At 41.2% G+C, this 13,966-nt stretch overlaps 1 protein-coding gene across 1 annotated transcript in view; it reads right to left on the bottom strand.

Annotated features, from left to right (window-relative positions):
* Nucleotides 1-789: 789 nt before the first annotated feature.
* enpep (glutamyl aminopeptidase) overlaps nt 790-13,966 on the bottom strand; it is a gene marked incomplete at both ends in the record, with an annotated part of 28,341 nt that continues 15,164 nt past the window's right edge. The window contains 14 exons of the mRNA XM_083633221.1: nt 790-942; nt 1,257-1,338; nt 1,920-2,060; nt 2,595-2,768; nt 4,329-4,433; nt 5,751-5,824; nt 6,404-6,551; nt 6,649-6,704; nt 9,518-9,654; nt 9,877-9,959; nt 11,917-12,077; nt 12,251-12,316; nt 13,043-13,108; nt 13,468-13,602. Coding sequence (XP_083489347.1) covers nt 790-942; nt 1,257-1,338; nt 1,920-2,060; nt 2,595-2,768; nt 4,329-4,433; nt 5,751-5,824; nt 6,404-6,551; nt 6,649-6,704; nt 9,518-9,654; nt 9,877-9,959; nt 11,917-12,077; nt 12,251-12,316; nt 13,043-13,108; nt 13,468-13,602 — 1,581 coding nt within the window. The remainder of the gene's footprint in view (nt 943-1,256; nt 1,339-1,919; nt 2,061-2,594; nt 2,769-4,328; nt 4,434-5,750; nt 5,825-6,403; nt 6,552-6,648; nt 6,705-9,517; nt 9,655-9,876; nt 9,960-11,916; nt 12,078-12,250; nt 12,317-13,042; nt 13,109-13,467; nt 13,603-13,966) is intronic.

Genomic DNA, 13,966 nt, shown 5'->3' with positions numbered 1-13,966 from the left:
AAAGTGGGTCATCGCGATCCAGGATTTTCCCTTGCTGGATAATTATGGTTACCGTAGCCTATCAGATTTGGATAATGTTACATTGTGTAAGCTGCATCAAGCTGCAACAGTTGTGCTTTTTTAGCCAAATTAAATACAATTAAATATTTGTATTACATTGTAATACAAATATTCCCAACTTTGTAATAACTACAAACTTTGTAATAATTACAAAGTTGGGAACTCCAGCGCTGTCACAATGTATCAAAAGTATCACTATCAGCGAAAAATGTGGGCGAAAAATCTAATGATAGGGTGAATAATCTAATATCTGTCTTTCTTGAACCGTTCAGAAGAAGAAATCAGCGATGTAAATGTAGCCTACATGGACTTCAAGTGTTTCTTTTGATACATTGGCCATTGAATTGCAGAGTGATCACTGGTTACATTGTGACCATTTGTTTGGTGGCTGTCTTCCACTGTTAATGGCCCTAATTAAAACAAATACATTGTACTCAGCACATCGTCAGGATGGAAGCAGTGCACCCTCACAAATAGAAACAAATTGACCAGTCCATGAACAAGCCCCCCACCCCCCCCCCCACACACACACACACACACAGACATATCCCCCTAGCCACGAATCCTACTCGCCCCTCAATACCATTTTCCCATCCCTAGCTACAGCCCTTTAACCGCTAAACGTTTGTGACTGAGCGTCCTGACTTTTCCATTTTATGACCTTGGCTCTGACCTCTGTAAAGACAAAAGGGCCTAGTTGGCTGTAATCTGTGGCAAATGGGACATATCTTAGGGCCAGGCAACGTTGGTGTCCAGCCATGTTGTGATCTCCTTCTCATTCCTCCGGACCCATTCAATGTTATTCCTCACCGTCTCCAGCGCCTGCTTCCTGGGCATCTCCCCGGCACCGGCATCAGCTGTTGAACTGAAGAAATGTTCCATCTAAAAGACAAGTGGCCACACAGCAGCATGGTTGGTGAAATACGCCAGCAGATGCCTGAACACAAGTAGGGATGCTGACGATATCGGCACCATCATCAACCGATAAAGACTTTAAAATGAAACGTCGGCATTGTCCCGAAACAAACATTTCAGCCAATCTGATAACCCAGGGAGAACACCTTCCAAGCCAGGTGAAGTAGGATGAATCAGAATGACTCACAATTAGCAGGAGCCAGCAAAATAACAGCAATATTAGAACATTTCTTAATACATAAAAATCAACAGGCTGAGTTGAAATAAAGACAGGTCCTAACCTTCCACAGTTGTAGTTCTGTGTTATAGGTGGTTGTGATGCGATTCAGCAGGCGGCCCAGGTTTCTGTCATTGATGGTGTATCTGTTATGTAATGGCAAATAAACAGCCATGGTCAATAAAACAACAGCAATAAAATGATAATAATAATAATACTGTAATCATTATCATCATTATCAACATCATCATCATTGGTCCAATTGAAAGCTAAAGATACCAGAAGGTTAATTTTGGACGCTCGAGAATTTTGTTGTAGGGCATAGTAGGGCAAAGTATATTTTCCCAAAACAAATGCTATGTACCGTAAACGTCAAGCATAAAAAAGTGATTTGAAAATCCAAACTCTTGAGGTCCAATCCTGTTTCTGATTACGAAGGAATTACCATGTATGTATCAGAGTGGGAGTCAACATTGAAATTGCTTGACTTGGCATCCGGGTAGTGTAGCGGTAGATTCCCTGCCTACCAACGCGAGGGGCGCAGGTTCGCATCCTCGTGTTACCTCCTCCGGCTGTAGGTAGGCTACAGTAATACCCGTTTACTGACCTGTCCACCAGGTAGGCTACAGTAATACCCGTTTACTGACCTGTCCACCAGGTAGGCTACAGTAATACCCGTTTACTGACCTGTCCACCAGGTAGGCTACAGTAATACCAGTTTACTCACCTGTCCACCAGGTAATTCCAGTTAAGGGTGGTCCAGTCCCAGGCCATGCTCTTCCCTAGTGGGTTCAAGGAGACATACCGCACCACGGTGAACAGATCCTGACTCCTCACCACACTCTCATCTTTACATGCGTCCAATAGCCTGTGAGAACACAAACTTTATTATATCCACGTTCATCCATTTCAGAAACACTGATTTTATGTATTAAAAAAGGCATTACAGATAGGCCTTTAAGAAGCAAAAATGTATTGTGCCTGCATCAAACCCACAAAATCAAATCCCCGAAATGTTAATTTCTGGATTACATGAACATAATGTCTATTAAAATAGCATGGCTTTAAAAAGGTACGGTTAGGGATTAAAATAAGGGATTTATTTGTGGGTTCATTCACATGCAGAGCAGCCAGACATTAGTAATCAAAGGGTTTACAGATAATTAATTAATGAGTTATTAATGGAACATCTCCATGAAATTTTCATTACATTAGAAAGTAAGGAGTCACTTTAAGGGGTATTTTAATGAGGTTTCGATGGGAGCTCGTCCAGTGATAACTCCCTTCATTTTAAAGGGGAATTTGCATGAATTAAGGTGGAATTCATGAAATTAATGAAATTGTTATTTTAAGGGGTTTGGTAGGGTGATCATTTTGAAAAGAAAGTAGTGACTTTGTTTACTTGTATAGAAGGATGACATTCTCCACAGATGCCAGTCCATACAGCAGCTTGTCCTTCTCTTGGGCCAAAGTAGTGTCTTTGTATCTCTGGAACATTATATTCCACTTTTCTTCTGTGCCTGAGTTCTTCATCCCGTATCGATAGACCAGCAGTCTCAGGTTCACTGCCACATCGCTGGAGGCCAAAAGATCATCAAGAGTTTAATATCAGATCACTGGCTGTTTACGCAGGAGTAACAATGACTTCACATTGTGGCCATTTTGAACACTTGCTTGGGAAACTCTCCAGAAGATTGGCACAAAGCTAGTAGTGTACCTTCAGCACATAAAAGATCGACTTATAGACCGAACAGTTATCAAATTAGCTAGCAATATCAGGAATGACTATAACGACTGCTTTGAACTTAGCAGGGAAGTTACCGCTAGTTAGTTAGCTTAGCAGTTAGCAAGCGAACTAGCTACGCTAGACCCTGGTAACTATATCGATAATGCGAGGAATAGGCTCTATATTACAATGTGAAGAATATTCCTCTTGATTCTTTGAGATCCATTTGTTTGAATGTTCTTCAGTAAGAATCTGCTAAATGATCGATGTTCATATTGCTATAGGCTATACAACAATAGCACATTGTTGTGGCCTATTGTATGTTGTATTTGCTCTTTCAGATAGTTTCCCACCTAGTGTTCAAAATGGCTGCCATGTAAAGAAAGAAAAGAAGAAAAGAAAAAAACTCCACCCTAAAACATTACAGATTTGATTTTCTGTGTCCATTTTGTTGTATTTTTTCGTATTCCAGTGGATAACTAACCAAACGACGTCAATGTGATCTCATGTTAAGATATTATAATTATTTACAGAGAAGTGCTTGCTCTTTGATTCTGTGGGCTTGAGTTTGAGACCTTTAGGCCAACCATTGATATCATATCTGCTATCAAACTCCAAGCTGTGCTGGAACTATCTCAATGTGTTAGGTATGATTTGAATTAGGTATGATTTGAATTAGGTCTATGATTAGAATTAGGCTACCAATATTTATTCTACTAGAAAACGCACGCTCGATTTCTATGGTGGAGACTCTGGAGAAACTACCTTTTCCCCTTATCTAATCTCACCCTTGTCCTCTTCTCCCTACTTATACTCCCACCACTTATATTAGCCTGTTAAACCAGCCCATCACTTATATAGCCTCAGCCAGGAATGACTTCACAATCTGAAGCTTAGGAACCAGATGATGGCTTCCGCCCACACCGCCCACTTAGCCAATTTTAACTAAATTACGCAGATAGATAGATAGATAGATAGATAGATAGATAGATAGATAGATAGATAGATAGATAGATAGATAGATAGATGCATTATTGTAAAATATCTATCTATCTATATAAAAAGGGAGCTAGGGCTCTTTTTGTTTGTCTGTCTGTCCCACTGATGACATCATCAGTGATGTCATAAATTCACTCACTCACACACACACAGCGGACAAGCCTAGGAAGCGAGCGCGCGGGATGCCTAGTAGCATTAAAAATACATTAATGATGAAAAATACAACTGTGATGGGGAGCTCGAGCTTCCAATTGACATGAAGAGATTTAACATTAGGCTCTAAGAGCTTCTAATAGGCTAGTAAGTACACTTATATAATCTTTTCCAAAGGACATCCCTCAGTACTGCACTGATGTGATTTGTTTGAAACAGCATTGGACGTTGGATGTTATACTGTTGTGGTGGTGATACCTGAGGCTTCCATCAATCCACTGGTTAAAAATGAGAGATGCCTCATCCAGGGCATCCTGGTCTCCCATCTGACAAGCGATACCAAGGACAGTCTCTCTAAGTAACCTGTTAGACAAATCCAACATTACATGATACAATCAAAGAAATGGAACAAACATACAAGTGTCTTCCATGAACTGGTTATATAGTACAAGTTGAAAACATGTCCTATACATCTATGGAATGCATGTGGTTCAGTGTCACCAAAAATGTATTGGGTTAATTCGAAACAATGTTTTGGTTTAAACGAATGAGAAAAGATATATTACTGTTGCCAAAACCAATTCAGAACCAGAATATATCATAGATTATAACAGACTGAAATTAAAGGAATAGTTCTGATTTTTTAAACCCGAGCACTATTTGCTACTTCCCATTGATGCTGTTGATTGATAGAATGATATCCTTTCTTAGCATACCGGTAATCCATGTTGCTCATAGAGCTCAACAGTCACGTGACAGTTCTTGCCCCGTAAGTAAGTTTCCTATCATTCACTTTCTCCATAGACATTTTACAAAACCTTATATAACGAGTTTTAAGGCTGGAACCAAGCCAACCCGTGACCTACTGAATCATGAGTGACCATAAAATATTTCACTTGGAACAAAAACAAAAAATAAACACGGGACAAAAAAAAAATCAAAATGTATTTTCCCCCCGATGTTATTTTTTTATTTTTGCTCCAACTGAAATGTTTTATGGTCACTCACGATTCAGTAGGTCACAGGTTGGCTTGGTTCCAGCATAGCTCCAGATAGTTAGCCACAAACCAATACAAGGTCAATGGGGACACACTCCTATCTGTGCTGACTGAGGCTCACTGAAATGTCCCTCACAGTGCACACAAACTACATTTCACCAATCAACAGGGGTTCCAAAAATCAGAACTATCCCTTTAAGGAGACAGACAAAGCAGGGATGCAAACTATCACCCGTTTCATCCCAAAATAGGAGGATTTCTGAGTGGTTTTATGTCTGCCCTGGTATCTGTCTTATGTCTGCCCTGGTATCTGTCTTATGTCTGCCCTGGTATCTGTCTTATGTCTGCCCTGGTATCTGTCTTATGTCTGCCCTGGTATCTGTCTTATGTCTGCCCTGGTATCTGTCTTATGTCTGCCCTGGTATCTGTCTTATGTCTGCCCTGGTATCTGTCTTATGTCTGCCCTGGTATCTGTCTTATGTCTCCCCTGGTATCTGTCTTATGTCTGCCCTGGTATCTGTCTTATATCTGCCCTGGTATCTGTCTTATGTCTGCCCTGGTATCTGTCTTATGTCTCCCCTGGTATCTGTCTTATGTCTGCCCTGGTATCTGTCACCTTTTTCACTACCCATGACTTTGTTGCAAAGCTATGCAGTTTTTATATGGGCCTACTTTCCCATACCTCTGTATCTGTGTTCCTTCATCTTGCCATCCAAGTTGCGTAGAGATTGCTCGAACATGCTCACGAAATAGTTTCTAGGAAAAAATACAAAAGTGACAAGAGCCCGTCGGTTTTATGGAAAATGTGGTATTCATTTTGAGAGAGACTAGCACTAACAATATGTGAGATAGAGTGGATCCTACCAATGCTCTCTAACTTGGTCTCATTCGTTTATACCAAAGTATCACAATGAAAAGGGCTGATAGTGATACTGTAAGCTAACGTCATGGATAAACTCTCCAGTTACAATGGTGGAATTGGAATAAAGTGAAGTATTTCAGTTGCAATGGTGGAATTAGAATAAAGGTAGGTATTTCTTGCAAAGCAAAATGGTTTCTGTTTCTGTTTTGTGCTGCACAAAGCATTCCAGCAGATTTCCAAACGCTGGCTCACAATGTCAAATGCTGTGTAGAGGCTGGCAGATGATGCATATCACTTTAGAAAGAGTATACTGATGTTTAAATCTCTAAAAAGAAGGTATACCATTACATGAATAAGCTAAGTTAGCTGACATGAAGGACTGTTAAGCTACAATTCAAATGAAGAGATGACACACAAACGTCAAAGTGAATGGGTTTTGCAGTTTTAAATTGGACAAATTGTGGAAGGCTAACCTGAAACTTGGGGTAGAGCTCGCTGTCTGATAACATAGTCTGAACATAGGCGATAGAAGAAGACACGCGGTCCCAAACGATGTAGTCAGTCTCATGTGTCAGGTACTTGGTCAGGTTGAAGGCATTACCATAATCGACAACATCTGCCCTGATGAGTGAAATGAAACAGTAACGTGTCATACATTTAAAGTTATATGATAAGGGACATGTCTTTTTCTACAGTGTATCTTTGGGTAAGAGCTTACCTCCCAAGAGCAAAGATATCATCAATGTAACTGGTGCGATCAGCTGCATCGAGCTCCTGTTAACCAAGTGAAAAGAGTCAAATGAATAATAGTAATAATAATAATAATAATAATAATAATAATAATAATGATAATAATAGAAGAAGAAATTGGGTTTTATAGTCAAACACAAACAATTTCACAAAGAGGTTAAAGTAGTTTTGAAGAGATTGTCCCATGGGTCAGCTTTCCTATTAAAAGTCCCATATTGTAACTGCAGTGTTTTATTTTCCGTCTTGATGTCCATTCAAAGCTGTGTGTGGTGTCATGCACCGAAAACACTCTCAATCCATTTGGACACATTTTCCAGCATCTCTCTGAGCCTTAAGAACAGGCTGTTTCTGTCACTGTGTCTTTAAGGCTCATTAATATTAACGACCCCTCTGTTCTAGGTATCAGAGCCGTGTATAGAGAAGAGTCGCAACATCTCCATTCACTCCAATGGACCAGTTTTTTACTCTCAAGAGTTCCAGGAAGTAAGGTCCTGGATTAAGCAGCACTGTCGAGTTGCAGCAAAATGGACAGTTTGTGTTGTACTTTGAAAGTTGTTTTTTTTAGAATCGAATTGTACATTATCAGCTTTATTTTAGCATGCAAAAGTAGCGCGAGACCCCTTCCTGGCTGTTCATTTTTTAATGAGTCACGCATTTTGGTCCTCCGCTGAGGCCACTCTCTCTCTAAATTGCTCTGTTGGGTATAGACCAAATCACCGTGACGTCACCATGTAAACAAATTTACTTCCGGGTACCACTTGGGGAAGGCGGCAGGTTTAAATGTGCGTGTTGTCAAATAAATGCTGTCAAACCCTCTCGCTGTTTTCGGCCGACTACTTTCAATTTAAATGGTTAAACGGTTGGTAAACATGCTTGTCCGACGTATCTAGCCTTTCTTCTGTGTTTGTTTTATGTAGTGTTAGCTAGCTAATAACGTTCGTTTGTCTGTCAAACTCGCTGTTTTTTTGCAGACTCGTGAGAAGAGCCTGGTGACGCGAGGTTATTACAGACAGAGCTACTGACGCCAAGTTAATTTAATTTAGCTTCAAGTCTACTCTGGTCTGGTCCAACAGGTAAATTAGCTAGTCTGGTCTCCACTAACGTTAGTGAAAGTGTTGTTATGAATGATATTAAACAACAACACAACACGGACTAACCATTTTTGTCTTCTTTGTCTGTTTTTGTCTTCAACACGTCAGTTTGTGCCGTCCACCGCCATTATAATGTGTGGACCTCAGGGGTACCCGGAAGTAAATGTAAACATCCCGCTGATTTGGTCTATAGGCTACAGTAGATCGGCAATACGTCATTTTGTAGGCGGCACATGGTCTCGCCCCCTTTTAGGGGAAAAACACAAGCCTCTCGTGATTGATTTCAATGTAAAATAGCAGCACCAAAAAAGAACAGAATCAATCTTGTTTATTAATGACACAAAGATAGCCTGGTAAACCAGCCGGTCGCGTGAACTCAAAAAAATTTCGTTCTGCGAGAGCGTCTGGCCTCAAGCCCTGGGAGGGTAGCAGAAGCTGCAAAGTGGATGAGCCAATCAGCAACTGCGCTCAGTGCCCTGTGATTGACAGCGCAAGTTGGTCAATCAGGAACGACACTAGCACTGCACTAACAAAACAATAATGGCCGCCTCCCTGCCTGTCCGTCTCGAGGAGTAATGTCAGCGTTTGTCTAGTGTAAACAGCCATAAAGTGCAGTTATTGCAGAAATAGACTCAATAACAACAATTAAACAAGTACAGGAGTATCGCCGCAACCGCAGTGTTTCTCGGCGGAAAATATGTTTTTGCCGTTCTCCCAAGTGGATTTGGATTTGACTGGATCCAACGCTGATTGGCTGAAGGAGTTGTCTGTCAAGGCAAGCACACCTGCCCAACCTCCGCCCACTGCGATACACTGGGAGAAATCTTAAGGCCAGACGGTCTCGCAGAATGAAATGTGAGTTCACGTGACCGGCTGGTTTACCAGGCTAACACAAAGACACCATGACATGACAATATAATACAACTCGGCCGGCAACAGAATGCGCAAGACACGTAAATATGACTTTGACCCATCTAAAATCATCTATAGTATGATTAATCTAAAATCATCTATCGTATGCCCGCACCCAGTTTAGGGGTAAACCCGCCATAGGAAAAGCGTGGCCCTGCCTAATCTAAATTAAATACAGACAGAAAATAATTTACAAACCTTACAAATCGTTAGACGCGACTCTCCATTTTGGCATATATATATAATCTCCCAAGAAGCTCTTTGTAATGTAAAATCTCCTGTCTGGAAGTGTTTCGCTCTGCTGCTGAAATACCGCCCTCCACTGTGTAGCCTACTGGACTGTGTGTGAATCACAGCCGAAATATTTAAATATACTTGGAATGTGTGCTTCTTATTGAAGTAGGCTATGTGTATGCCGAATTAGAGACAAGTTTTCAAGTAGTCATAAACCGTCTGCATGTTCCTATAAAAAGTCTCAACTTGTTTAAACTGTAAGTTGCCGAGTTAAAATGGAGCTCGCTCACTGACCGGCTCCAGCCGGCGGACAGCGCGCTCTGTAACTAGAACCAGTCACAGAAGGGACCCATTTTGTAACATGTTTTTTCGTAAATAAATAAAAATAAATAAACGAAACTAATTCTGTTATTTTTATAAATATATATATATATATATATATATATATATATATATATATATATATATATATATATATATATTGTACTGCTATTTTACATTGAAGTCAACGGCGAGTGGCTTGTGTTTCCCCCCTAAAAGGGGGCGGGGCCTAATTGCCGATCTATCGTATTAGATCTACTAGCATCAGGATTGCATTACCAAGTGGTTGTCTTGAAGCTGCTGACTGATAGTGCTCCACATGAGGTCATCATGGTTGACTCTGTAGAATCCAATATGATCATTGTTAACCTTCAGCAGTCCATCCAATGGAGGGGAGTAGTCAGGGACCACAAGCTCTGAAAAAAACAACTAATTACTTATGCATAAAACTTCACTCTGACTTAAAAAAAAAGTACTTTTTTATTGGACAGTTCTGTGTAACGTGCTAGGCAAAGATTAGAAAGAGAAAATGCATGACATGCAAATAGGTCATAGCCAGACTTGCCGCCACAATGTTATATTTGAGGCTAATTTCAATTTGAAGATTATTTACAACATTTTGAAGTTCAGCTTACTACCTGTCTCGCTCTTGTTGAACATAACCAACATATTCTTGTTGCTCTTCACAGAGTGCCACTTCACAGGGATCGTCCATTTGTAGCTGTTAACACATTTATTGTTGTAACACATATTGGCATACAAGTCCTACTCAAATACATCCACAGCTCCTAGTAGGTAAAAGATAGCATCCTCCTGTATTGACATCATACAGTATACCATAAACCAAGTCTGAGCTGTGTCTGTTGGACCAGGAGGACGCCATCTTTATCCACTTGGTCCAGGTGTCGGAATTCAACAACCCAATCGCCAGAATAAAATGTTGGCATTGTGCGCTTCTGCAAACCATGGATACGTACAACCTCAACATCAATTTGAAACAAACGGTTGGCCTTTTACATTTCTACAAACCTACAACCTCAACGTAAATTTGAAACAAAATGGTGGTTAATTTGAAAACCTCGCTGCCATTCCAACATTATAATAGCAAATAAAATGACCAACAACTTTGGTTATGACATTCAGGCAAGTAAAAGAGCCTGGTTAAGGTTAGGATTATGGTTTGGGTTAAGCTTAAATGACAAAAACGTTAAATGTGACTTACGAGTGAAATAGCCTTTGGAAACGCTGTGACTATGACTGGGGATCGAACACGGCCCTCTGCTGTGAAAGGGATGTGTTCATGCCTCCATCCACCCTGGCCACACCCCCCCTGGCCACCGAACTATTTCAATAGCTATGACGTGTAACGTCGCTATAGCCTACACGTACCTATAAACGTGATGCTATGACGTGTAACGTCGCTATAGTCTACACGTACCTATAAACGTGATGCTATGACGAGTAACGTCGCTATAGCCTACACGTACCTATAAACGTGATGCTATGACGTGTAACGTCGCTATAGCCTACACGTACCTATAAACGTGATGCTATGACGTGTAACGTCGCTATAGCCTACACGTACCTATAAACGTGATGCTATGACGTGTATAAATGTGATGCTATGATGTGTAACGTCGCTATAGCCTACACGTACCTATAAACGTGATGATATGACGTGTAACGTCGCTATAGCCTACACGTACCTATAAACGTGATGCTATGATGTGTAACGTCGCTATAGCCTACACGTACCTATGAACGTGATGCTATGATGTGTAACGTCGCTATAGCCTACACGTACCTATAAACGTGATGCTATGATGTGTAACGTCGCTATAGCCTACACGTACCTATAAACGTGATGCTATGATGTGTAACGTCGCTATAGCCTACACGTACCTATAAACGTGATGCTATGATGTGTAACGTCGCTATAGCCTACACGTACCTATGAACGTGATGCTATGACGTGTATAAATGTGATGCTATGACGTGTAACATCGCTATAGCCTACAAATACCTATAAATGTGATGCTATGACGTGTAACGTCGCTATAGCCTACACGTACCTATAAACGTGATGCTATGACGTGTAACGTCGCTATAGCCTACACGTACCTATAAACGTGATGCTATGACGTGTAACGTCGCTATAGCCTACACGTACCTATAAACGTGATGCTATGATGTGTAACGTCGCTATAGCCTACACGTACCTATAAACGTGATGCTATGACGTGTAACGTCGCTATAGCCTACACGTACCTATAAACGTGATGCTATGACGTGTAACGTCGCTATAGCCTACACGTACCTATAAACGTGATGCTATGACGTGTAACGTCGCTATAGCCTACACGTACCTATAAACGTGATGCTATGATGTGTAACGTTGCTATAGCCTACACGTACCTACTATAAACGTGATGCTATGACGTGTATAAACGTGATGCTATGATGCGTAACGTCGCTATAGCCTACACATACCTATAAACGTGATATGCAACATATTTTTGGACTGCAGAAATGTACAATGCTGATCTTTTATTCTGGCAACCAGGCTGGAATTCAGCCAATGAACATTCAGTATCTCTGACCTCAGAGGAGTTTCAGTATCTCTGACCTCAGAGGAGTTTCAGTTTCTCTGACCTCAGAGGAGTTTCAGTATCTCTGACCTCAGAGGCGTAGGAGGCTGGCTGGCATCAGCATTGGGATCCAGCAGGAAGCGCTGTTGCGTCAGATTTGCACCAGTCTGTGAAACAGACAGGTTCACTACAGGATAACCCATCTGTTTGGTCCACGTGTCCATTACCTCTGCAACTGGCAACCCGCTCACCTGGGTAAGAGAAGGGAGAGTGTCTTTGGAATTATTTTATTATAGGAATAACCCCTTGAAATGAACCATCTCATCTTCAAGGGGGTCCTTATGAGTATGTTGAGACAACAATTCAGAGTGATATTTTTTCCAGCAAAAATTGAGGTGACCAAAATGATGAAGTTCAAACATACATTTGCAAGAGATGCCCAGAAGTTGGCTGTTTTGGCGTTCTGAAAGGTGTAGTCTTTCAAATATTTCTGGTGAGAGAAGAAAATCAATGCAGGTCTCCATTATTTGGCTGCTGGAACCTTCACAGTTTCACTGATCAGAAACATAATCGCTCCTCAAAGATCCCTCAGGACACTCGTACGCTGGAGATCTCATCCATCTGCCATGTTCCATGTATTCCACGACTTGTGACTTTGTGTGCTTACATTAAGTTCCCTCTCAACCTTCCTTGTTTACCCCGTAGTTTTATCAAGTTTCTTTTCTTCAGATTTTTCTCCCCACTTTTACTTTTCCCCCGTGCTGTCCTGGTCATTGCTCCACTCCCTCTGCTGATCTGGCGAGAGTAGCATGCTTCCTCTGATACATGTGCAGTTGCCAGCCGCTTCTTTTCACTTGACAGTGAGGAGTTTCACCGGCAGGACTTGGCACGTGGAACCATGATCATATTCCCCCCTCCCCTCCGAACAGGTGCCCAGTACACCCACTGGCATCCCACCTGTAGGAGCATCTGTCCAAGCCGGGAGTACCGCTACCGGGAATTGAACCCGGGTCTCCTTTGTCTACTTCTAGTGTTGTATATATATATGTATATATATATATATATATATATATATATATATATATATATATATATATATATATATATATATATATATATATATATATATATACATACATACCGTATATTTATATCAAAGGGCTTCAGTGTTAAGATGACATATATCTTTGATTAGGAGGGATGGTCTTTGACTTACTCGGCAGCCATCTCTGAATGTCTCTCTACCCATCCAGTCCTCTAGCATCCTGAGAATGGAGGCCCCCTAAAGAAGAAGAAGTAACATTAGCAAGTGCAGCATACTGCATGCTGGATGCTACCAAGAACCGTGCTCATAAACATTTGTGACAAGCTGAATTTCAAAAATATTACATATAATTTTAGAGAACATATTTACTACCAACTTACATTGAGCTTTATTCTCATGCCAGCAATTTTTGAGTAAAAGAGTAAGTACACCCCCTCTCTCTCACACACACACACACACACATACACACACACACACACACACACACACACACACACACACACACACACACACACACACACACACACACACACATCCTCATCTTGGAGTGAAGCTCTCATACAGTAGCTATAATGAAGGCATTGTTGTGGTTGTACCTTGCTGTATGAGATGGAATCAAACACAGAGGTAATCTCAGCAGGGGTCGACACATTCACTATAATTGGGTGAGAGGAGAGAAGGGCGTCGTCCACCATGACAGGAAGCACATCGCTGATGATCATGATGTCACGCTGTAGACCAGAGGAAGGGAAGGAAATGTTCAACAACGCGCCCTTTTCCAAACAGTTTCCAAAGACGCTGTCCCAGATGGTTCTGTGTAACAAACCACTTGGCAGCGCCGGGTTACTCTCTTATGCACGGGACACACGTGGCCTGGTTACTCTCTTATGCACAGGACACACGTGGCCTGGATGAACCTGTTGTCTTTCATTTCAATGCCATGTTAGCAGGTTAGACTCTAAAGCTGTGTTCACACCGAGATATTTATTTTTCGCTCTGTCGCTTGATTCAACCCTTTGGAATCGCTCTGTCGCTCTGTTTAAATCGCTCATCAACAGGCACACGAATTGACGGAGATGTGTCAATAACAACGTT

This window comes from Poromitra crassiceps, assembly GCF_964638095.1.
Source record: "Poromitra crassiceps genome assembly, chromosome: 3".
NCBI classification, from domain to species: Eukaryota; Metazoa; Chordata; class Actinopteri; order Beryciformes; family Melamphaidae; genus Poromitra; species Poromitra crassiceps.
This window is presented reverse-complemented; position numbering and strand designations above follow the sequence as displayed.